The sequence below is a fragment of the Lepidochelys olivacea genome (assembly GCF_965140295.1).
Source record: "Lepidochelys olivacea isolate rLepOli2 genome assembly, chromosome: 10".
NCBI lineage: Eukaryota > Metazoa > Chordata > Testudines > Cheloniidae > Lepidochelys > Lepidochelys olivacea.
In genome coordinates, this window is record NC_140420.1 from 66476176 (window position 1) to 66501443 (window position 25268).

General features: G+C 40.2%; 1 protein-coding gene across 3 annotated transcripts in view; it reads right to left on the bottom strand.

Moving 5' to 3' along the window:
• Nucleotides 1-25268, bottom strand: part of USP8 (ubiquitin specific peptidase 8) — a 35333-nt gene that overhangs the window by 3576 nt on the left and 6489 nt on the right. Inside the window, exons 2-17 of one of the 3 annotated variants that reach the window (XM_084640590.1) lie at nucleotides 24111-24176; nucleotides 18274-18450; nucleotides 17273-17417; nucleotides 16493-16578; nucleotides 14193-14340; nucleotides 13013-13070; nucleotides 11526-11685; nucleotides 10926-11088; nucleotides 8584-8728; nucleotides 8167-8396; nucleotides 5882-6460; nucleotides 4029-4103; nucleotides 3229-3309; nucleotides 2584-2846; nucleotides 1538-1750; nucleotides 568-778 (exon numbers count right to left, since the gene is read on the bottom strand). In XM_084640590.1, coding sequence (XP_084496716.1) covers nucleotides 568-778; nucleotides 1538-1750; nucleotides 2584-2846; nucleotides 3229-3309; nucleotides 4029-4103; nucleotides 5882-6460; nucleotides 8167-8396; nucleotides 8584-8728; nucleotides 10926-11088; nucleotides 11526-11685; nucleotides 13013-13070; nucleotides 14193-14340; nucleotides 16493-16578; nucleotides 17273-17417; nucleotides 18274-18377 — 2661 coding nt within the window. In that variant the 5' untranslated portion in view covers nucleotides 18378-18450; nucleotides 24111-24176. The remainder of the gene's footprint in view (nucleotides 1-567; nucleotides 779-1537; nucleotides 1751-2583; nucleotides 2847-3228; nucleotides 3310-4028; nucleotides 4104-5881; nucleotides 6461-8166; nucleotides 8397-8583; nucleotides 8729-10925; nucleotides 11089-11525; nucleotides 11686-13012; nucleotides 13071-14192; nucleotides 14341-16492; nucleotides 16579-17272; nucleotides 17418-18273; nucleotides 18451-24110; nucleotides 24177-25268) is intronic. The other 2 variants (XM_084640591.1, XM_084640589.1) reach the window with 2 other exon arrangements.

Genomic DNA, 25268 nt, shown 5'->3' on the forward strand with positions numbered 1-25268 from the left:
ACAATGTGCAAATCGCACATCTAAATGGCCATTTGTGTGTCTAATTACCCATTTAACCTCTCAATTGCGGTATCTTTAGGCTCAATTCTTGGCTTCTCCTCCAGCTACTTTGCCCTAAAGCAGCCAAAAAGCTACCCCTAACAGGACAGCTCAAGATTCCCCCCGATACAAGGAAATTCTTAATAGCACAAAGCTAGCATAGCTGACTCTACACCGCCTGTTCCATATGCTCTATACAGGAGGTGTGGCGGGACACAGCTTGGGCAGCCCAAGATCAGGGGATGGGAAAGGTGGCTTTGAGGAAAAAAAAAACAAACCACACGTACACATACACCCACCCCTGAGTCAAGTGTAAATTCAGCACAGCAGAGAATTTGAGCCCTGTGTGCACAAAGTAGGTATGCAACTGCATACATAGACATTTTTCAATCGGGTTCTTATATTGTACCACTTATTTCCATCTTCATAATAGCACAAAACTTCTGCTACTAAACTCAAGTAAACATTTTATATTTCTGTTCTACAATCTGACTGAGATGTGTGATTTATCAGCAGGGAATTACTTACTTTATTTAGGTCTTCATGCAGTCCATCCATTAAAAACAAGAGCAATTCTTGGGAGTCTTGCTGACTGTATCCTGAAAATTGGTCATTGATCTTCCCAATTGTAATTTTAAAATCTTTTGGACTGACATATCGGTATTGTCCTGTCCACAATGCTTTCATTATGATGCCAAACTCTTCTGCCACTTCGCCTTTATGCCCCAAGAGGTTTAACCTACACAGTTAAATAGAAATACTGAGTATTATATTAAGCCATTAAAACAAGACAAAGTATTAATTTCTCTTTTTTTAATCCATGATTGTGTGAAAATGAAGTAAATTTTCCCAAGATTAGACAATCACTTATGTCTTGATCCTGCAAACCCTCATGCATATGTTCAACTTTACACACACACACACACACACACACAAATGGCACTTGTGGCACCTTAGACTAACAAAGGTATTTGGGCATCCGATGAAGTGAGGTGTAGCTCACGAAAGCTTATGCTCAAATATGTTTGTTAGTCTCTAAGGTGCCACAAGTCCTCCTTTTCTTTTTATGTGATACAGTTTAAGTACACCAGCTTGAAGCAGTTAAAACTTCTATTTACTTTGATATTTTGCTGTTTAATTCCACAGCCAGAGGGTTCATTGGAGGTAGATGCAGCGATTTTCCACTTCTCTGATTTGTACCAACTGTTAGCAAGACTTTCTCTTTTTAATCTCTGCAATACGCCCAGGCACCGAGATGGTGGGTGCAATATTAAGAGTTTCCCTGGCAAAGCACGCTATCAGATATCCAAACGTTTGAAATACCCTCACAAATGTATACTCTAACATCTGTTACTTTTAATATGACTGAGGTTTTAAAAACATAATGGCCCCATTTTATATGTTTTGAACGAAAAATAGTAACAGTGGTAAATACACATTCTGAATTTGGCCATGGATTAATTAAAATAATCCAAGATAGAATAAGAATATTTATTACCTGTTAATGTCATCTTGATACAAATTTCTATTGAAATAATCAACCAGAAGTGGTGCATTGCAGAGACACTGCAATATGGAGTTCATATAGCAAGTGTTCCCTAAATTACGAAGCCCTGTGAGAGCTGGTCCCAATCCCCCAAACACAGGGTTGAGATTACGAATCTGTGGTGCAGAGAGCCTTGAGATTTCAGCTTTAGTGTAATATACTGGTCTGTAAGGAAGAAACTGTTGTTAGCAAACTGGAGTTTTCTATTCTTATTACTACACTTGCCTTATGGCCTATCATAACGTTCTGTTCTGCATGTGGACACCATATCCTTCCCTCATATCGTAAGTCAGAACAAGTTGGGAGCTCTGAGAAGGCAGTGAGTTTTAGCCCTTGGAGTTAAACAGTGTGCCTCATGTCATTTAACAGACTTCTCCAACCAAGTAGTGTTGACTAGCCCTGAAGAGATAACTGTCCTTGGCTGGAGATGAAGAGCCGTATGCTCAAAGCACATAGAATATCAACAGACCCACCCTCATCACTAGGAAATAAAATATCCTCCCGGAGGAAGCCATAAAATGCCATCATTTAAGGTATTCAAGACTAGACAAGGGAATCATGGGAGATTCTGTAGCAATATATAAATACTGGCCTGCAGTGATGCACAGGAATAGACTAGATCAACGTTTGCAAACTGTGGGGTCAAGGAATTAAACTTAATATAATTTAGAAATGGAAAATCTTTTCATTCCACAATAAACAGCAGCCTAAGGCCTAATAGCACGCAGACAAACAAATGGCTGCCATTTAAAAGTCAGCATTTACCAACACTCTAAAATCTCTATTTGTTACCGTTAGTAAACAAGGAGAAATCACTGTTCAATGGAGATTACTGTCTACTGTGTTCTGCTTTGAGCTTTGCAGCTATGTAGTTTAAGTCTATCAGAAACATTCCATATAAACCAATGGTAAAGAGTTAATACAATTCAGGTGGGCAAACTTGAGACCCTATAATATTGAACCAGCTGTGATGTTTTGACTTAATTTATCAGACATACTTATTTTCACGACTGATTGCAGGAGTTACAGGAATTTTTTTCTTCTCTTCCTCCTGAATGGCTTGGGTTATATCTGGTGAAGAGTAGGATCGCTTCAATTTGGAGTGTTCTCTGTCCCGTTCAGTAGTCACCTGTGGCTTGCCTTTATGAGTTGGTGGAGTGGATGGAGGGGTGGATGAAGGAGCCATTTCCGGGGGATACATCTGAACAGTATTTGTTGGTGAATGGTAATAACGAAAGGTCCCAGTGATTGGATCCAGAAACTTGGGTGACAAAAATTAAAGTTTAAAAACTGAGTAAAATCTCTCAATAGACTAGTTGGTTAATATGATTAAACTACTAAAAACACTGGCCAGAATAATTCTAATATGAAAAGATCGCAGATTACAGTAATGTGACTCGATCTCAATATCTAGTGAATAGCATAATTCTTCCCAAAGTATGTATTAAATATTGCTGACAAAGCTCCAGTCATTTCATTAACAATAATCTTAAAGTTTAGAAAATAAGAACAATCACGGAGAAATTTAAAGAGGGGAAAAAAAGTCAACCCAAATCTATTTTATAATGAATGTGCAAATAAAAGCCATTACCACATTCCAGATAGGTGACTTAACTGTCTAGATTTTTGGAAATTATAATTACCTTTGCCCAGCCTGCAGGCAATCCTGGTACTATCCTTCCCATTTCCTCACTTCGTGCTCTCATCAATGGCTCTCGCTGGGACTAAATATAATACAATTGAAATACAAAGGCACATGAAGTTATTGTTATGCAGAGCAGCATGTCTAGTTTGTCTTTAGTATTCTGTAAATTCTCCATCTAGCTAAAAGGTTACACATAGAACAATTCAATAAGAACCACTAGTGTTCTAAGTAGAAATTTGGATTTTTTTTTGTCTAGGGCAGAAAACTGATAGTATGTTTCTATTATTCAGCATCAATTGATCTAAATGAATGACATTCATTGTCACACACCAAAATAATTAAAATCCATCTAATTGCACATATAAAACAATTTGATTCTCCAATTCCTTTATTATCAAAATCACTTTAGGGATGTGTGTGTTTGTGTGTTCTCAGGAAATATTTATGAATGACTCTTTCCCTCCCCACAAAATCAAACAAAAACTCCACCACAAAAAGGAAAAAAAGGAAAACAGTGGGATGACTAAATAAATAAATATAAAAAGACAAACTCTTGTTAATCCCAGAGGAGATATAAAGTACTTTCACTTGAAAGTCTTAAATGTGTTTTCCTTTTTACAGGACAAAATGAAAAATGTATGTAAAGTAACACAAACAGCTGCAGAACACTGCACAGATTCCTCCTAAAGAGAAGATCTTAAAAATAAATGAGGTGGAATTTAACACGATATAAAATTTACAATGATATGACATCTGCTCTGGGTTTCTTTCAGCTACATACGATATGTTGGTATTTACTTTAAGTCTTTCAGTATCTTGTTCAGTATCCTCTCTTTGAGCTCCACTTTCTGGTTGTCCTTGAACCCCAGTATGCTGTAAAAAAATTTTGAAAAGAGACTTTCAATTTTCCTATGGAATTACTGAGTGTCGCTGAGTGAGTGGCACTTCGCGAAAGCAGATTATACTATAGTAAAAGACTGTTGGGTAAACCTCAGCTTGTTTCCGTGACCACAACAGGCACATACTGTGGCACTCGGTACCTCAGATCAGCACCCTGGAACCCCCATATTCATTCCTGTCATATAATTACGATATATTCCGTACAAAGCATGAAACAGAGAATCATAGAAGTGTAGGACTGGAAAGAACCTCAATAGGTCATCTACTCCAGTCCCCTGTACTCACGGCAGGACTATGTAATAACTAGACCATTCCTGACAGGTGTTTGTCTAACCTGCTCTTAAAAAACCTCCAATGATGGAGATTCCACAACCTTCCCAGGCAATCTGTTCCATTGCCAAACTACCCTGACAATTAAGAAGTTTTTCCTAATGTCCAACCTAAATCGACCTTGCTGCAATTTAAGCCCATTGCTTCTTGTCCCATCTAAGACAAAATCATGGTGCAAGTCTAATTATGGAGCTGCTAGCACACCTTCACGATACTGATAAAGACAAAAGGATAAACAAAAAGGGATTTGAAGACTAATTGCATACATTTAATATGGTATAGAAAGTTTACAAGTAGGGTTTTTTATATTTCTCTATAAAGTAGAAATGTTTACTTCTAACATCCCACAGTTATTAGAGTTGCGCAAAATGTATGTCAAAATTAAAAGACACTTGATTTGTTCATCTGAGTTTATGGAGCTTCTGCAAGATTAAAGACTTCCTTTGCGTTAATATCACTGATGTTAGGCATGAATTCCACTCCCCTGAGCTGAAGGTTAGAGAAAATTTCAACATCTTTTTATGGTGCATTTTCAAGCTGTAAATGTGGCTATTAACCTGCGGTGAACTATTTCTTCAGATCTTCCGATTAGCCGATTCTATTTTACGACCACAGGAGGATAGCGTGACGGGCTGGGTCACAGAAATCCCCTGGGGACTGCCACCTGGTGTGCTGAGACTACCTCGGAGCCCTTTTCCCCAGCCAACTTGGGACTCCAGACCGAGCCCCAAGCTGCCAGGGAAATCGGGCTCCGAGGTAGTCTCAGCACACCAGGTGGCAGTCCCCAGGGGGTCTCTGTGACCCAACCCGTCACAGGTAAACGTGACTGATCTTGTTCACTTTGTTCAGGCTTTAGTGGGATAAAGGAAGGAGATATGATGCTAGAAGATATGAGAGTGGGGAGCAGACCTGCTCTCAAACAAAACACTGGATGGGGGTAATAGACGACTTGTCCTTCCCACACTCGTTAACGATACTATGACGTTTATCCTCTCCTGCAAGACTTCTGTCTAACCTGGGGCATTTGGGTACCAATTATGGCTCTGTGATTCTGTCCTTCCCCAGCACAAGTTACAACAGAGGATTGGTATAACAGAGTAGATTGCCACCATGCCTCTGAAATGCCCTCTGTGCTGGGGATGAAAGGATAGACAGAACACGAGTCAGCTCCATTGGCTCTATATCAGCAGGGATTTCAGTGGGAATGAGGATCTGCCCCTTTGGGGTTTGTTTTGAGTTTTTCCTCTAGTTTTAAATCAAAATGTCAGGCCCCAAACAAAACCCAAACAAAATTTACTTGCAGTTAAATACCTCGGCACTGGTATTTTCCCAATGCAAGCAATCTGATACACACTGACAAAACTGTGCCAAGCGATTACTCTATTTTCATTTTGTGGCTGTTGAACTGCTCCTTTACTAACCTTGCTTGAGACTGACACCCCTGTCACAGATGTATCTCCTAACGCACGCCTCTGCATTTCTGGTGTTTGAATCCCCTTTTCTCTTTCGTCCGCAGATACTTTATCAAGCTCAGGGTTTTTTGCAGCAGTGTTTTCGTGCTCAGTTTTATTTTGTCTTTTTGCTTCTAATACTTCTTTGCGTGCTCTCTCTTGTTCTTCCTTTTCCTTTTGTTCCCTAATTGCCTGATCTTCCTGCAGTCTCCTCTCTCTCTCTTCTTTTGCTTGCTGTAGCTTTTCTCGGTTCTCCTTTTCTTCCTGTTCCTGCTTCTCCAATTTGAGCTTCTCTCTTTGTTTCTCTTGTTGTCTTTCCCGCAATTCTTTTTCCCGTTTGCTCTTCTCCAACAGGGAAGCCGTTTCTGCGTGTATACGGCTTTTCTCTTCTTCTGTCAGCATGGCCTTTGCATCAAACGGTGGCTTTGTGGAACGGTCTGGAATCATTCTTCCATTCTGAATAGGATGTTTGTCAAGAGTTGTAGCTTCAGATTTTGGACTATTAACATCATCAAGAAATTTTGCTGAAGGCTTTTTAGTACGATCAATCTGGAATAATAAAAATGAAGTATAAAATGAGAATAAAATGTTAACTAGAAACATTTGTTATAGTCCCTAATATCACATAGCACTAGGATCCTCTAGCAACACTGCTTTCTTTAACTAAACTGCCTTTGGACTTGTATAAGTAAAGCCTACCACATTGTTTTAGCCATCTTGCTTTTCAAAACTTCCATTTATGGAACCTATGAGTGAAAGTTCTGTGCAGACTTCAGTTTACTTACTCCTAGCCTTTATTAATATTCCTTGAGGGCTGAAGCAGACATTTTCAAGGGGAAACAAAAAAACACCTCAGATTTGTACTCCTCACTTTTAACATCTTGGCTGCTATGCTATAGATTTATAACAATTAAGCTTTCAGTAGAAAGCCCTGAATAGAAATGAAAATAATAATGTTTCTTCAATGTCAAAAAAAAATTGTTTAAGAAAAGATATGTGAAAGGGCAATACTGAAAGACAACTTAAAAAAGTCTACTTCTGCCAGATAAAACAAACATGATGGAAGCAAGCAGACTGTTGTGTCACCCATTTTGTTTGGTCATTCATTTGATTTTTAAATGGTTTTGTATAATTCTTCTTGACCTGCATATTCCACCAGAAACCAGAAGGCAATGTTGTTTAGTAGTTGGGGAACAGGACTAGAGCGGAGAACTCAGTGTTAAGAGTCCTGAGTGGCCTCAGGCAAATCACACACCATGCTTGTTTCAGTTTACTCATTAATAAAACCAGGATATTAGGTGAGTATTAACAGTTTGTACAGCACTTTGAAGGTAAGTAGAGTTAAAACTGATTATTATTAGAACTCAACACTAGTTCTCAAATGGTCACAAGGTGAGCTGGACCTTTAAGGGGGTTAAGCCCAAGCTCTGACTTGGGCATATTCTTCCCTTTCTTCTGACAGAGCATGTGACTGAGTGGGAGAGCAGGTATTTAAGAGCTACCTGTGGCTCAGACCAGTGAGAGACTAAGGGAAGAGCAGAGTGTCCTAGGAGTCTTTTCATGGCAGCCTAGGGAAGACCCTTGAGGCTATGAGCAATGTATAGAAAGAAGCCTAGGGATAAGACAAAGTGAGAGCCATTTCATGGTTTAGGGTTCCTGGGTTGAAGTCTAAATTAGAGGGAAGACCCAGTTTCCCCTTATGCATCAACTACATTGCCAAGAGAAGGAAGCTATTGCTCCTGTGATGAAGGGGGAACAGGACTGCTGTAAGCTCCTGCCAAACAAGGAGAAAGGTCTGTGACCTGAGGAAGAAGAATCTTGTGGAGTCCCTGCAGTGAGAAGAGCAAATCAGTGCTTTTTATTTTTGATTGTCCATATGGGGAACATTCTTGCTTTGGTTAGAAGACCAAGGCACACAGACCACTAAAACACCTTAACAGCCTGGGAAGACAGGCTCAAGAGGCATGACACGAGTGGGAAACTGAGGTTTGAGATAACTAAGAGGTAAGCCATACCCTGATGTGAACCAAAATGCTAAAGTTCACCACATGCTGTGTGATCAGAGTAATTGGGAATTTAATTATATTAAGTCAGCAATGCTCAATCAAATGCAGAAAGCTGCAAGGAAACAGTAAAACTAGACTTTTCCCATTCACAGGTCTCTTTTTAATAAAATATAATTAACATGGACAATACAGAGCTACATAGACGTTTTCTTTTAAATGAAAGTTTAAACAAGAAAGAACATATCTTACCTGTGGGACATTTGTCACAGCATATATTGGGTGCACTACAGGTGAAATGTCAGTTTGAGGGATAGCAGCACTTGGTGCACTTGGATTTGTTGTGTTATGTGATCCTGTCCTCCCCTCTTGATTATTTTCCATTTCATCATTCTCAGTCACTTCTACTGGAGTGGGCTTTATATGGACAACAGGTGGTGGAGGAGGAGCTGGCTCTTCCAGAGAGGGATAAGTAAAATCCACTGAAAACCACAGAAATATAGTGCTTTTTAAAAAAAACCAAATTATGTATGTAATTAGCATCCTAATCTAATCTACGAAGAGCAGGAGCAAGCTATTAAGTTTAATATATATTTAAATTACTGTATATAATCTTAGATTGCTTATTTATTCTTTTAAATGTATTTAAAATGTCTTCCTTATACTTACAAGAGACAGACACTACTTCACTCTTGCCACGTGAGGGTAGAGTTACTTTGGCATTTGTTGTGTGTTGGGGATAGCAAAGAAGCCAGGTCTCATAACCTCCTTCCAAGACTAAAGGCTCACTCCGTAGTATAGTCTTACTTTCCCACTGGAAAAAGTTAAAATGAGACAGATTCTGAAAGTAAGCCTCTAAATTACAACTCAAATTATGCTGAAGAAATGTACATGCCTGCCTGTTACATTTTAGCAGACAGGCTATTGTTCAGATTGACAATCAGTCAGTTAATTAGTTATTAGTTAGATTGCAAACCCTTTAGGGAAAGGATTCTCCCTCCTATGTTTGTACAGCACCCAGCACAATGGGGCTCTAATCCCAACTGAAGCTTTTAGGCACCACCATAGAATAAATACTTCCTACTATTAGCAGCAACCCTCGAATTCTGAAAGTATGCCATTTATAGTAACCATATGCTTGCTAATGCCTCTCATGGGTTAACTTTCTTCTGTGAATAAGTGTATTAGCTTTAACATTTTAAAAATCTGCCATCAACAAACAAAAGCCCAGAATTTCAGACTTGAGACTGCCACCCTGTCCTCAGCTCACTAGTATGACCAGAGAGCTTTGTGGTGTTCACAAAATGTGTTTAGCAATACATATAGAAAACAGGCTATGCCAGCACTAATTCTGAGTCCTTCTAACTTTGCAGCTTTAGGTGATAGAAAATGTTGTGTGCGCAAGAGTCCTTTTACAATCTCAATCTATTTCAAGAAAGCAGAGAGGGGAACACTTACAATTGTAGTATGTAAATTCTATCAATTTTATCTTTCACCATTGAACAATTTTAAAATAGAACTGTTCAATTTCTAAACTCTTACTATAGCTGAAACTCAGGCCAATCTAATCCATGCTCCTCCAGTAAACAGAACCAGAGAAGATGGCCGTGAGTGTTGATGGGGGGCTTCTCACTTTCTCCCAAGTCCTCCAATCTTGGAGGCTTCTGGCTCACATAGATTTACCTCCATTCTGGCTGCCATGGATTGTCTCATTAGACATTTGGTAGTGGGCCACTTCCCAGAGCTCCAAGGAATGATTTATTATGGCTTAGCAAGAGAGAGGAGAGCGACTGACTGAACATGTCCTTGACATACTAATACAGGGGTGGACAAACTACGGCCCGGGGGCTGGATCCGGCCTGCTAGCCGTTTTGATCCGGCCCTCGAGCTCCCACTGGGGAGCAGGGTCTGGGGCTTGCCCCACTTCGGTGCTCTGGCACTCCAACTGGGGAGTAGGGTCGGGGGCCACTCCATGTGGCTCCCGGAAGCAGCGGCATGTCCCCCCTCTGTCTCCTATACATAGAGGCAGCCAGGGGGCTCTGCTCTGCACGCTGCCCCAAGCGCTACCCCCACAGCTCCTATTGGCCGGGACCGCAGCCAATGGGAGCTGGGCGGCGGGGGGGGGGTATGTGCCTGTGGACGGGGCAGTGTGCAGAGCTGCCTGCCCGTGCCCCCACATAGGAGCCAGAGAGGGGACATGCTGCTGCTTCTGGGAGCCGCTTGAGGTAAGCACCACCTGGAACCTGCATCCTTGAGCCTCTCCCTGCACCCCAACCCCCTGCCCAATCCCTTATCCCCCTCCTGCCCTCTCAACCCCTTGGTCCCAGCCCGGAGCACCCTCCTACACCCCAAACTCCACATCCCCAGCTCCACCCCAGAGCCCACCCCCCCAGCCGGAGCCCTCCCTCCCGCACCCCACTCCCCCGCCCCAGCCTGGAGCCCCTCCACACCCTGAACTCCTCATTTCTGGCCCCACCCCAGAGCCCTCACCCCCTCCTGCAATCCAACCCCCTAGTTTGTGAGCATTCATGGTCCACCATACAATTTCTATTCCCAGATGTGGCCCTCGGGCCAAAAAGTTTGCCCACCCATGTACGAATACAAGGACAGCCACTTCCCCAAATGATCTGTAGGTCAGGCAGATAAGAATTTTTAAAGAGATGGTTCACAACATTTATCACTTTTACCCTCCCCGTACAGTTAGCTATGCTGTCCTCAACCAGAAAGAGGAAGCAAGTGAAAATGTAAGAGACACACATAGAATCATAGAATATCAGGGTTGGCAGGGACCCCAGAAGGTCATCTAGTCCAACCCCCTGCTCAAAGCAGATACATTTGTGGTATCAAAACCAGGCACTTTTATTGAAAACCAGAGGAAGAGATGCTAAGGTGTTTTACCCAGAATGTTTTATCTGTTTTCCCTGCACTTTAGAATTACAGCTACTTAAAACCCACTTCTCATCAACCAGGATAATAAAGTTAGACAAATATAAAATACCAAACTTGTGTACCTTAAAAAGTGCATCTTTCAGGCTCTGTAGAGTTGTTCCTAGCTGCAAGTCTCTTGCAGAACTAAACCAGTCAAGCAGTACAACATAATCAACATGTCCCCTCTTCTTCCAGGGATCTTTAGAACTATCTGGGAGTTTAGCTTCAATCCAATTAGCAGTGACTCTGGAATACAGGAAAATGTGTTTGAGTACAAACACCACATTTTGTCCAAGAATGCCTAAAAACATTATTTAGACTGTGTATAGATGATAAAGGTATGATTATATGCAATACATATATCAAAGAAACAATGAACCTAGAACTGTTCATAGTGTTCTAGGTGCACTGTTCATAGTGCACCTAGAAGCTTAAATTGGACAAATGTTCACAACTCATTCATTCACTCACGCCAGTTACTTTCTGAAACTGAAAGCACAAGCTTACTGCGCTTTAACAAGTTGCTCATAACTCTTATATGAGGAAATGGTTTTCAGTCAGTCTAAAATGGAATATAGTAAGTAAACCAGAGAAATATATTTTATTTCTTTACCCAAATGGATAGAGTTCATTAATATCAGTGCATAGTCACAAGATTCTACCACATAAAGGTTATTCCATACCCAGGACTGATAGCCTCTTCTGGAACACTGATGGAATTTGGAATACAAGATTCCTGATAATCTTTCAAGCTTCGAGCATCCATTATGAGCAATTCGATGTTTTTGTCCATCATCATTGGAAACAGTTTCTCAGCAGTGATTGCTCCTTGAGATACAGAAGCTATTATATGCAAAAATATATTACAAAGAGAAACCAAAATCACTTGTGATCACATCTCACGGGAGAGGTCAAGACTCTTGTTTGCAAATAAACAAGACCATGGAATAATATAGTTTCAGGAAAAACTGAATTTGAACATTGAGGCCCATCTCCCATGTGAAATTCTGCCCCCAAAATCGTGAAGGTGGGACATCTGACATGAATATCTACAGCTCTTGGCTTCCACTGTAACAGTCAGTAGCTGTTCTTTGATTTTATACAATATTTAAAAACCATAAGCTTAAAATGATCAATATTGTCACAGTAGTCTGCATTGGTTTATAGGTTGAAGGAGAATTCAAGAGAAGAATTTCACGTTTGTAGCGTAGAGATGGAGCCTGGGGAAAAGGATCCTTTTATTTAAATCAAAATTTTCTTACAAAAGTCTCTTAGAAACATGCCTTGAATATTTCACACCAGTTGAAGCTGGTGACTGTTTTTGGTTTTTTTTTGTCTTTTTTGACCATGCCACTGTTGGTTCAGTTTACATTTGAAATAACTACATTGTGAATTATTGTGTAATGATCAAAATTCAGTAATTCCTAAAAGCAACCACTACCAAATCACCTGATGACACATAAATTGAGGACAACTTTTATGAAAGTCATGGGGAAGTGAGCAGAGAAGTCATAAAAAAACCTCAGTGTCAAACGTAATTTTAACAAAAAAGCAGACTAGGGAGGCTCAACTGATATACTGACGTTTCATAATTAACAAGTACATTGCTAAATTAAGATGGTGCACTAATTTTGATTTTAAAGAGAGGAAATCATAATGGGGGGAAGCTATCAGAGAATCCAAAGCCACAAGGGATCACTGTGATTGTCTAGTCCTATCTGACCACGCCCTCCTTTTTTGTGTCTGTGGTTGTTTACGTCCCTCTCTCCCGTGCTATGAAGTACGGAAGTAAAGGTGGTAATACCATACCCTGCCATCCTTATGTCTCTGCTGTGGCGGCGGTGCTGCCTTCAGAGCTGGGCTCTCTCTCGGACAGTAGCCGCCGCTCCGCACCTCCTCCCAAAGAAATTCTCCCGGTTTTGAGCACCTCTGGTCTAGTCTGACCTTCTGCATAAAACAGGCCATAAAACTTCCCAAAAATAATGTCTGGAGACTGTCTTTTAGAAAAATATCCAATCACAATTTAAAAATGGCCAATAATGGAAAATCCACCATGTCCCTATGTAAGTTGTTCCAATGGTTAGTTACTTTCACTGTTTAACTGAATTGTATGAAGCTTTTTTCCTGTTAAACAATGAAGACTTTTCCAGTGAAACACTGCATCACTTACCACTCAATCTGTCAAATTGATCTTTTCTTTCCACTGCACACTTCTTCTCACCATTGATCTGTATTATTGTACAAAAGTGTTAGAAGTTGCTGTTTTTATTTTCTAATATAAAGTAACAAGTTCAGCACGTGACCTTGACTCGCAAAACATGAATACAACAGGAAGGTACCAATTAGAGGGAAATCTCTACAAAGATCTGCTGTCAGATGTCCAGAAGTCCCAAGAAAGAGGATGATAGGGCACTAGTCCGTAACAGAGGGGAGCTCTGGAAGATGTAACACAGCCTAGGACTGCAGTGCTTGTTAGGTGGAGTTGCTGCTGGGTGATTTTTGGGGGAGGAAGGCAGGGGAGAGAAATGATGCATGACTCCTTGGGACACTACTTTTGCCTACTCCAATCACAGATTCCTGGCCCAACTGAATTTTGTCCATAGATTGCCAGCACTCTCTCAAACAAGAAGCATAAGATCTGCAACATGGAGGATCATTTCCATGCACAAAGCTAGGGATACAATTCCATTCACTGTGCTTAAATAACAATCTGACATACAATGATAAAGCAAAGGAATTCTTCATGAAAGCTTGTAATAGCTAGACAGAGCAGCAAAAACAATGTCCACTCATGCATTTATCCAGACTCTTTCTCTCTCTGCATATGCACAATGTGCCCAGCCATTTGATGGTGTCATCATCAGCCAGGTTGAGAGCCAGCCCTGCCTTTAAGAGGACTTAAAGGACAGAACACAGCTTTCACTTCAACTTGCTCAATTTTGTTACAACTAAACCTCATAGTACATGAAGGTACAAGGGTTGTATACTAATGAATAACGAATTTTAATTTAAGGGAAAAAATTGAGCTTTACAGAAGAATTGAAGTCTATTATTCTGTTGAGCTTTAAGAGTTCTGTGGGGTTCTGCAGGTATCAAATATGTACACAAAGGTCTATGATAAAAATTATGTTGAATAAAAATTTATAAAACGGTAGAAGTAAACTTAAAATGGTAAGGTTTAACTTTCTACAAGGTAAACAATCTAGTCATGGGTGCAACGTTACTAATTAAATCAGTTTCTTCAATATAATAAGTGACCTCGTATTAACAGCTGATTTAATGAAGTGTTCATTTAAACATCATGCATTTACAGATTTACTAGCATGTCTGTAAACATTCCCCTACATTACCCTTTGGTTTTGTCCTTTGGAATCTATGGCATTTTCTGAAGCGTTTTTGGCTAAAGCCTTTCCATCATCTTTTACTTCTTGCTTTTTCTGTTGCTCTTCTTGTCTCTCTTTTTCTTCAAGCTTTTTCCGAACTTCAGCTTCCTCATATCTAGTAGGAAAAAGTCCAGTTTTAAAAAACATTTTTAACTTGGGCTTCAAGTAGCTTTATGCAATTTTTTCCCCAAACTTTTTAAATGTTGAGGTCTCACAACACTTATTCTTGACTTCCCAAATTCTTCCTATTTTCCTCAGTAGTTGCTTGATATTATTCCTCTCTGTGCTTTGCTGTGCAAGTGATGTCTTCTGCCCTTCTCAAGGCTTACAATTTCTTTCCCTCCACCTCAGCTGTTTATGTAAAATACTTCTGCTCTGGCATCACTGAAAATGTTAAATTTCCCACCCTCTTCTGCATTTGTAAAAAGTACAACTATATGTAAAGGTTTACTTATAAAATTTAATGTTGACACCAGAATGTATTAGTCATTCTCCCTGGGCACATTTTTGCTAAGAAAATCTAGTCTGGCATCTAATAAGTAACAGTATCACTAATAGCTAATTACTGTAAGAATAACTGAGCCTACAGTTTTCTATATTTTCTCGGCCAGAGAAGTCTTCAGCCTAGTCTTTATTCAGTATATTTTTAAGACTGACTGCATCAGAAAAATCACAACTAATTATGTGCATCAGGTACGTAAATAAGTGGACTGATTTTTTTTTCCAACAGTTTTGAGCACCCAGCAGTCATTGTTTAAGAATTCAAACACTGGAGTTCCAATAAAGTCAGTAAGAGTTACTGGATACTCAGAACTTCTGAAAAAAAAAAAATCAGGTCAGTTATTTAGGTGCCTGTTTTTTTAAGACATTTCGCCTACCCTATTTTTAAAAAAAAAAAAAAAAAAAGTTTTTTGCCTCTCATTGTAAAGATAGGTCTAGTATTGTAAACAAGGACTCATATGAATGACTATTTACCTTAATGAGGTGTTAGCTAATTAGGAATACTTGAAAGTCATCAATTCAATCACTGGACTGTCCAAGTGAAATCAGGAACATTCAATTAGTAAACTACATCACTGATGCCAAATGTACCTGTCACATACTAGTTCACTATCAGTGTAATGGACATTCCACAGGGATGAGGCTGCAAGTTTGCATTCTGACGTTTCTCTTTAGTTTCTAGTTAGTGACACAAGCACTGATTCAGGAAGCATCCCTATTTGAGACAGCACATAAGCACACGCTTCATTCCCCTTAACTTCAAGGGAGACTTAAGCATGCTTTTAAGTATTGAATCTCAGCAATACTGAATATCTAGCCATCACTTAAAAATATGAATACAATTTTTACAAAATGAATTAAGTCAAATTTTTCTACTGCTTCTATGATGTGCAAATTGGATTATCCCTATTGGAATTCTCCTACTTCAAGGCAAATAGTGTTTTACTACCTGAACCTCCCAGAGTTTTAAATTTGGTAACTAATTACTCTCCAGGAAAAAAATGATGTCAAAAAAATAGTGAAGTAAATTGGTTCATATACTTATTGTAAAGTGGCTTCTGTGACTGGAGAGGAGCCGCTTTTTTCTTTGTAAGTATCTCTAAACATGTCAGTACATATTTTAATTGCTCAAGTACACATTTCCACAATACACTTGAAACAATTAGCCATTGTATCAACCCTCACACTTTGTTCCTTTGAGACAGTCCATAAGCTACCAAAAAAGAATCTTTCAAAAACACTGCCTTTGAGCAAAAGTACAGTTTTGTGGGTAAAACCTGCATCCACACTAGCAGCAATTTCCCAGTAGAATATACTGGTATACGAATACCGGCAAAGTGCGCGTGGTATACACCTGGCCTTAATATGATCACGTGACAGGAAAGAACACTAGGGAAGGACTCGTGATAGCAGAGTGACTAACAGCAATTATCGAGAGGTTCTCATTGGAGGCTCTGATTTGTGTATACATTAATGAAAAACAGCAGCTGACATTTGTTGATGTTGCACAAAGTTTTGTTTATTAAAAGCTAGAGAGAAACTAGGTAGATCTAAGTACATGGGTTTGAAGTGACTGGGATGAATGATGGCAAATGAAATCTAGTTTGAATAAAAGGCTCAATCAGAAAGTTTAATCTCTCTGGATTACAGGTATCAGCAACTACTGCAAACAATGTCAAAAAAAGGCAAAACTACAGCAGCAGATGCACAAATTTCAAATATTCAGTAATATTTACATATTACTTTGTAAAAAATGTTGCACATACCTCAGTTTCAGACTGTCTGAGAGTCTTTCAGCTTCTTCAATAGCTTTTTTTATGTTTGTAGGTCCCAGTATAGAATGAAAGTAATCCTAAAACAACAACAAGGACCACCCCAGCATACAGTTAATACTGCACAATGTGCATACAGGATAGAATACTTCTGCAGACACTACCAAGAACAACATTTAACACCTAGTTTACAGCACACTAAAGATTTCCTACTGAAGGAAAAAAATTAACTAAAAGTAATTTTATATTGTTGCCATAGTTGCTCTGTAGATAAAGTGAGAGATTCTTCTCTTCAATGTTTTAAGAAAAATACCACACTATATATAAAGGCAAATATTCATAAGTATGTTAATATTTAATTGTAATAATGTTAACAAGCTCTGGTCACAAGTTTGGGAGAGAGAAAAACATTTATCTTAATTAAAGGAATAAATAATAATCAATTTAGTTTTGTACCAGAAAAGCACTTTACCAGGAAAGATAGCAACGGGACTCATTACTATTTAGATGTCCAGTAGTTTATATGCCAATGTAATTAGCAATGTGTACTGTATTGGAAAGTAATAAAGAAGGCTTACAATAACAGATTGCCTCACTTTTCAACACAAGCTACAAAAGTTTATTTAAATAAATATAATTCCTTTACTGAAATTACTGTTTCAGTAACGTACACCCATGTAATTCTTTCAACGACACCTAAAAACTTCAGCTATAACGACCACTGATTCGAAGTACTTCTGTCAATATAAAAAATGCAGTCGGAAAGATATATACCTGTTGTTGCTTGAAATCAGGTCTTTTTTTAATAAGATTATATACAGTCACATATTTCATATATAGGACGTAGGCCTTTTCTTCATCTCTGTCCAATCTGCATTCCTCCGCTGCCTTGAAGATCTTAAGGGCACTCTGCACATAACTTGAAATGGGAGGAAAAGGGTCAATTAAAAAAACCACAATTGTTGACCTACCTTTCAAAAGAACAGTTAGTTTTGTAATGAACTCTTGACTTAAATGTTCACATTCTGTGCCCTTCGGCATCACAATCCAAGCTTATTGGTGAAAATCACAGCTACTTTTTTCCCACTGAATTATATTTCTCTTTGCTATTACTGTTTGTTAGCGTGCTCATTTATTTTCAGTACTTTAATTATTCAGTAATAAATAAAATGGCAGTTCAAAACATTTCAAACAAGAACCCATCTACAGAGGACCTGTTCGGAACCAGTTCTCTCTCGAATGCAGAGTGGACTGGTTCTTTATTTAAAGCACTAGTCCTATGAAAACATACAATGAAGTGCATGAAGATTCAGTCTACAAATTCCAAAGTTAGGCTGTTTCTATTCCCACGTGATGGCTGAATTTTTCAACTGATGTTAATAACTTGCATTTATATAGCTTGTTGTCTCAAAGAATCCTAATGCACTTTAAAAACTTTCACAGATCTCATGTTTACTTCACTGTTGAAACATTATCTCTTGGATGATCTCTCCATATTTAGTTTGTCAATCCACAGCAACACTACACAGGACTGAGGGAAGCTACGTTGTTGAATTGAAACTGAAGAGGGAATTTAATGTACACAACACAATTACCTGAGCTGGAATTTGGTCAGAAGTGCAGCATTGCTACTTAGTGAGTTAATTCTTACTTAGAAAACTGGTTTACATTTTCACTATCTGCATATAAAAGTACTAAACACTGCATCACTTGTTACTTAGCTGTGGAATTTGAACAATTAATACACAGCCAATTAAACAAGGAAATTCACATACTTTTTTGTACTGGTCTTCTCTGCTTTTATTTCTGTCTTCTTGTTAAGATCTTTCAGTGAAGTACAGAGGTACAGTTCCTTAGGTACAGAAGCCCCAGCAGGCATGTTAATGTATGGTCACTTATATTCCTTCAAGGATAGGATGGCTCTTTAAATGTCTCTAAATATTGATGTTTTTCTGAAAACAGAAGGATAGGATATTATTGAACACATTCTGTTAATGTCCTCAAATGATTTTTAAAATATAGGTTGTGACAGGGTTGGGCTGGAGGGCTACAGGAGAGTGATAGAAGACAGATATATTAGCCCCAGGTTAAGCAGGTCCCTTTCCCCTGGGTAAGATAACAGGGACTATTCCAGAACACTCAGGAACTTTCTAGAACTAATTAAGGCAGGCAGGCTAATTACGACACCTGTAGCCAATTGGGAAGCTGCTAGAATTAATTAAGGCTTATCAGGACACTTGGTTTAAAAAGGCTCTCACTCCAGTTAGTGAGGTGCGTGCAAGGAGTGGAGAGTGAGAGGGTGTGCTGCTGGAGGACTAAGGAGTACAAATGCTATCTGGCATCAGGAGGAAGGTCCTTTGGTGAGGTTACAGAAGGTGTTGGGAGGAGGCCATGGGGAAGTAGCCCAAGGTGTTGTAGCTGTCACACATCTGTTACACAAAACACCATAGACAGCTGTGATCCACAGGGCCCTGGGCTGGAACCCGGAGTAGAGGGCGGGCCTGGGTTCCCCACATCCCCCCAACTCCCTATTGGATACAGGAGGAGTTGATTTGGACCGTGGGTCCCACCAGGGGGGAAGGTCCCTGGCCTGTCCCCCGACCTACTAGGTGGACCAGCAGACATTATGGGGATTGTTCTCCCTCCTTTTCCCCATGCTGGCCAGTGATGAGGTTATCTGAGTGAATGGCAGATTTGACCCATGAAAGTGGCCAAACTGAGGGCTACTGTGAATCTCTGAGGCGAGCAAAATCTGTCAATAAGCGCAGGACCCACCAAGGTAGAGGAGAAACTTTGTCACAAGGTTTTAACATGAAGCATAAAGAGTTAAATGCAATAAGTCTATATGATTAATTAGCTTAACATACAGATTTGCTCAACTTCAAATGAAGAGCTCATTAGTAATAGAACCCTCTGAAAATTATGCAATAAAGAAAACCTAATTAAATGTAAAAGAACAGTTTTGAACTTAACTGAATCATTTGGCATATTTTGATTTATGAAACAGAATTGTAGTGCCTAATCTGTCAATTATAGAACTGGAAAGAATTGACAAAATTGTGTCACCGCTTTTTTTTTTTAACATATCTATATTATTTTCATAGTGTTAAGTGTAACCTGTTAAATAAAATGTTAATACCAAATTACTAATTACACAGAAAATATTTTAAATTTAAACATTTTAATTTAAAAAACAGACAAATTGTCATGTACTACAGGAAGCTGTCATACTTTTACATTTTGTATCTGTAATAGCAGATTTGTTAATTTGTCTGGGGCATTGCCTTGAGCTTTTAATACTCAGCCAGAAGAGGAGGAACACTACCATAGAAGTTTAGGATCTAACCATTTAAATGTTAATTGCCTCTGAGTCCTGTTACTAGTCTTGTGTGTTAGCAATGCCAGACAGATTTTTTGAATTTTTGGATGAATATAAATAAATCCCGCAAAAAATGATGGGGGAGTTATTAAAATATAATTCCAGGAACATAATTGGGAAGGGGGCAATCTGATGTCTCCATGGCACAACAGGAGGAGAGAGAAAGGAATTCTGAAATTTAGGAGAAGAAAAACTACTTTACATTAAAATGAATCTTTGCAGGATAAAGCCAGTATGTATATCAGAAAGAAATCTACCTTTTATGTATTCATAATCTTAAAAGCATAATTATTTATGACTTGCTTATGGCTGACCTCTGCACACAGACATTACCTAAGAAACGTGACCAGCAATACACAGGTAGCAGAGAGAGCTCATGCCAAGAGAAGGCAAGCCTCAATAATCCATAAATTGGCAACATCTTTGCCACACCTCTCTAGGTATTAATAACTAGCTTAGACATAATTGCTTTTATGTTTTTCATATGGGAGATTCCTCCAGGCAGCCATCAGCATAACATCTGGGCGTCTTGCATGTGTCCACCTTATCCGGTATTAGTATATTACAGTAACTATTATTTGTTTTATTCTGAATTGAATCAGACTGTTCAATTTTGATGGAAAGAGAAAATACGAATAGATACTTTTTTTTAAAAGGGTATCTTCTCTTTACTCAAGAAGAAGGGGGGGACGGGGACTTGATTTGCTAATTTAACCACAGAGAATACTGGTTCACAAGGGGCCAGTCTAAAAACTTGCCCTTACTTATTAATTTTTACTCCCAGACTAATGTATCAAGAAAAGAAAACCAGTTAGCCCTGTATAAGGAATAAACAGATCTCCTAAATTGCTCTGTGCTAAGTATTATAATTTAGAAGTAATTTACATTCTTGCTTTTATCTCCCGATTTGATAATCTGACAGTCATCCGAAGCAACGCTTAAATGCATCTTTAATATAGTTAAGGGCGTACCTTAACACCTCAAGGTCTGACATCAGGAAGAAGCTTTGTTACTTATCTCTTCAAACTTGAAGCCATAATTTAGGAATGGCTACTATCAAAATTGAGTAATAAGCCAGTTAAAAGCCTAACTTCTCTTGGTTATCAACAGAAATTGGGTGATTGTTATGACCATGTGATATAAAGAGCTCTATGGCAGTTACCACACCTGACTGTTTCATGGCCTACGTGAAATTAGTTGAGGGTCTCAGCGCATTTCCTAGTAGTCAGATGCTTATATCAGAAAACTAACAACGTTAAAAGCCCCAATTGTAAGTCTTAGCAGCGAGCCTAAGATTGCATGGGAAAGGAGAATGAACTATCCCCTCATTCTCAAATGGGAATAAATGGAAGGCTTCAAATGCCTGTGTTCTCAAACAAGCACATTTCACTAACAACAAAAATTCACAGGGTTTAAAGCCAGAAAGGTTAAATTAAATCACCTAGTCTGAACTCCTGTATAGAGGCCATGAAACTTCACCCACTTACCCTGGTTCTGAACAATTTGTGTTTGACTAAGTATAATTTGTATTTGGCTAAAGCATAACTTCCATAAAGGCGTCCAGTTTTGATTTGAAGACATCAAAATTCAAGAATCCATCAAATGTTTAGTTTAAGTGAAATACAGAATTAAGAACCTTCCCCTAAAAGGCATATGCAAAGATGCAGAGATATTCAATACTTTTAAAATACTGCTTTGAAAGGATGTGATAAGTTTGGATACCACACACACACACACAGTACTTCTTGCAAGGTAACAGCCTTTTCTGCATAGGGTGAAGCAAATTTTGGGTAATGCTGCAGTTACGTGAGAAGATTTCATTCTCTTTTTAATAAGATTTTCACATTACTTGTTCAATCAATCTGCAGAGGACAGGCTTTGCTGGCTTCTGTCTTTTTCTAAGGACTGTAAATAAAGACTTCATTTCCCTGAAGCTTTAAGTCCTTTCTAAATATATCTTCAAGGTTCAGTGTGTTACATAACTTTGCATCCAATGAAGTGAGCTGTAGCTCACGAAAGCTTATGCTCAAATAAATTGGTTAGTCTCTAAGGTGCCACAAGTACTCCATAACTTGTTCTCTGAAACGCTTAGCAGTAGCAGGTAATTGAGTATTATAAACTGTCTTACAAGTATTATAACTTTAAGTGTGTATTCTGACACTGGTATGAAAACGACCCTAGTCTAGAAAAACAACAATATGGAAAACAGACAATTATTTTGTAAAATGGGAAAGATGCTAATATCTCCGAAAAATTGACCTTAGAATTTCAATCTGGGATCTAATCTACATAAATATAGAGTTCTATCTGGTCCAAAATTACCCTAAAGATTTTTTTTTTAAATGAGAAAATAAGGTAAGTAGCAGTCTAGCCACTTATTCATATGTACAATTTCTCAGCAGTGAAGCGAATGTCTTCCCAGATTTTACTATTCTTCTCCTATGGTTATGAGCCTCAAGATCATGCCATGTACACACAGTGCTAGATTTAGTTTTCTTTTCCTATCAGACATGTTTCTTCACTCCCCTTATCTTTTTTCAAGATTTTTCTAAGGGTATGTCTACACTACAAAATTAGGTCGATATTATAGAAGTTGATTTTTAGAAATAGTATGTCCACAATAAGCGCATTAATTCGGCGGACTGCGTCCTCACTACTGTGGCTAGCATCGACTTACGGAGCGGTGCACTGTGGGTAGCTATCCCACAGCTCCCGCAGTCTCTGCCGCCCATTGGAATTCTGGGTTAAGCTCCCAATGCCTGATAGACCAAAAACATTGTCACGGGTGGTTTTAGGGACATGTCGTCAGTTGCCCCTCCTTCCGTGAAAGCAACAGCAGACAATCATTTTGCGCCTTTTTTCTGTGCGGACGCCATACTTCTTTCAGCAGACAGTGCAGTAGGACTGCTAACTGTCATCATCCACTGCTTCCGCTGCAACTCTGCTCTGCTGCTATGGTCTCAATAGCGAATTTCTCCATGTTGTCTGTCATGGGCTCCCAGGTACGTGTGTTCTTCCTCAGGAAATGTGCGCGGAACTAACCGTTGTCCTCCACCGCTTCCACTGCAACTCTGCTCTCATGAATCCACCTCGCAGGTCCTCTTATCGTTCTCTATAATATCTATCCTCAGGGCATCAGTCCTCAGCCACTGCTTCCTCTGCAACTCTGCTCTCCTGCAGACGCCATACCATGGAGCCCGCTCAGATCACCGTGGCAGTTATGAGCATGGTAAACTCGTGCATTATCCTGCAGTATGTGCAGAACCAGAACATGCAAAAGCAGGCGAGGAGGCGATGGCAGTGCGGTGACGAGAGTGATGAGGACATGGAAGCAGACTTCTCTCAAACTACGGGCCCCGGCAATTTGGACATCCTGGTGGCAATGGGGCAGGCTCATGCCATGGAACTCTGATTCTGGGCCCAGGAAACAAGCACAGACTGGTGTGACCGCATAGTGTTGCGGGTGTGGGATGATTCCCAGTGGCTACAAAACTTTCGCATGCACAAGGGCACTTTCATGGAACTTTGAGACTTGCTTTCCCCTGCCCTGAAGTGCAAGAATACCAAGATGAGAGCAGCCCTCACAGTTCACAAGCGAGTGGCAATAGCCCTCTGGAAGCTTATAACACTAGACAGCTACCGGTCAGTCGGGAATCAATTTGGAGTGGGCAATTCTACTGTGGGGGTTGCTGTGATCCAAGTAGCCAATGCAATCACTGAGCTGCTGCCATCAAGGGTAGTGACTCTGGGAAATGTGCAAGTCATAGTGGATGGCTTTGCTGCAATGGCACTCCCTAACTGTGGTGGGGCGATAGAAGGAACGCATAGCCCTATCTTGGGACCGGACCACCATGGCAGCCAGTACATAAACCGCAAGGGGTACTTTTCAATGGTGCTGCAAGCACTGGTGGATCACAAGGGACGTTTCACCAACATCAACGTGGGATGGCCAGGAAAGGTACAAGACACTCACATCTTCAGGAACTCTGGTCTGTTTGAACAGCTGCAGGAAGGGACTTTATTCCCAGACCAGAAAATAACTGTTGGGGATGTTGAAATGCCTATAGTTATCCTTGGGGACCCAGCCTACCCCTTAATGCCATGGCTCATGAAGCCGTACACAGGCAGCATGGACAGTAGTAAAGAGCTGTTCAACTATAGGCTGAGCAAGTGCAGAATGGTGGTAGAGTGTGCATCTGGATGTTTAAAAGCGCGCTCACGCAGTTTACTCACTTGGTTAGACCTCAGCGAAACCAATATTCCCACTGTTATTGCTGCTTGCTTTGTGCTCCACAATATCTGTGAGACAAGGGGGAAGACGTTTATGGTGGGGTGAGAGGTTGACACAAATCTCCTGGCCGCTGATTATGCGCAGGCAGACACCAGGGCGATTAGAAGTGCAAAGCAGGGCGCGCTGCGCATCAGAGACGCTTTGGAAACCAGTTTCATGACTGGCCAGGCTACGGTGTGACAGTTCTGTTTGTTTCTCCTTGATCAAAACCCGCCCTCTTGGTTCACTCTACTTCCTTGTAAGACAACCGCCCTCCCCACTTCGATCACCACTTGCAGAGGCAATAAAGTCATTGTTGTTTCAGAATCATGCATTCTTTATTAATTCAATCACACAAATAGAGGGATAACTGCCAAGGTAGCCCGGGAGGGGTGGAGGAGGAGGGAAGCACCAGGTGAGGTGGTGAATAAGGGGAGGAGGGAAGGACAAGACCACACTGCACTTCAAAACTTATTGAATGCCAGCCTTCTGTTGCTTGGGCAGTCCTCTGGGGTGGAGTGTTGGGTGCCTGGAGGCCGCCCCCTCCCCCACGTTCTTGGGCGTCTTGGGGAGGAGGGTGGGCGGTTACACAGTGGCTGCAGCGGCAGTCTGTACTCCCGCTGCCTTTCCTGCAGCTCCACCAGACGCCGGAGCATATCAGTTTGATCCCCCAGTAGCCTCAGCATTGCATCCTGCCTCCTCTCATCACGCTGCCACCACCTCTCCTTGTGCTCCCGCAACCTGTCATCTTGCTCGTCCCTCCTGTCCTCACGTTCATTTTCTGCTTTCCTGGACTCTGACATTGTTTGCCTCCACGCATTCTGCTAAGCTCTTTCAGTGCGGGAGGATTGCATGAGCTCAGAGAACATTTCATCGTGAGTGCGGTTATTTTTCGCCGCCTTATCTGCGCTAGCCTCTGGGACGGAGATGATTGGGAGAGCATTGAAACATTTGCAGCTGCAGGATTAAAAAAAGGGAGAGTAGTATTTAAAAAGTCACATTTTAGAGAACAATGGGTAGACTCTTTCACGGTGAACCAAGCTGTTAACATTACAAAGCACTTCTGAATGTCCCCTTAATAACATCCCTGGTGGATTTCCACTCCATCCCCAGACACATTA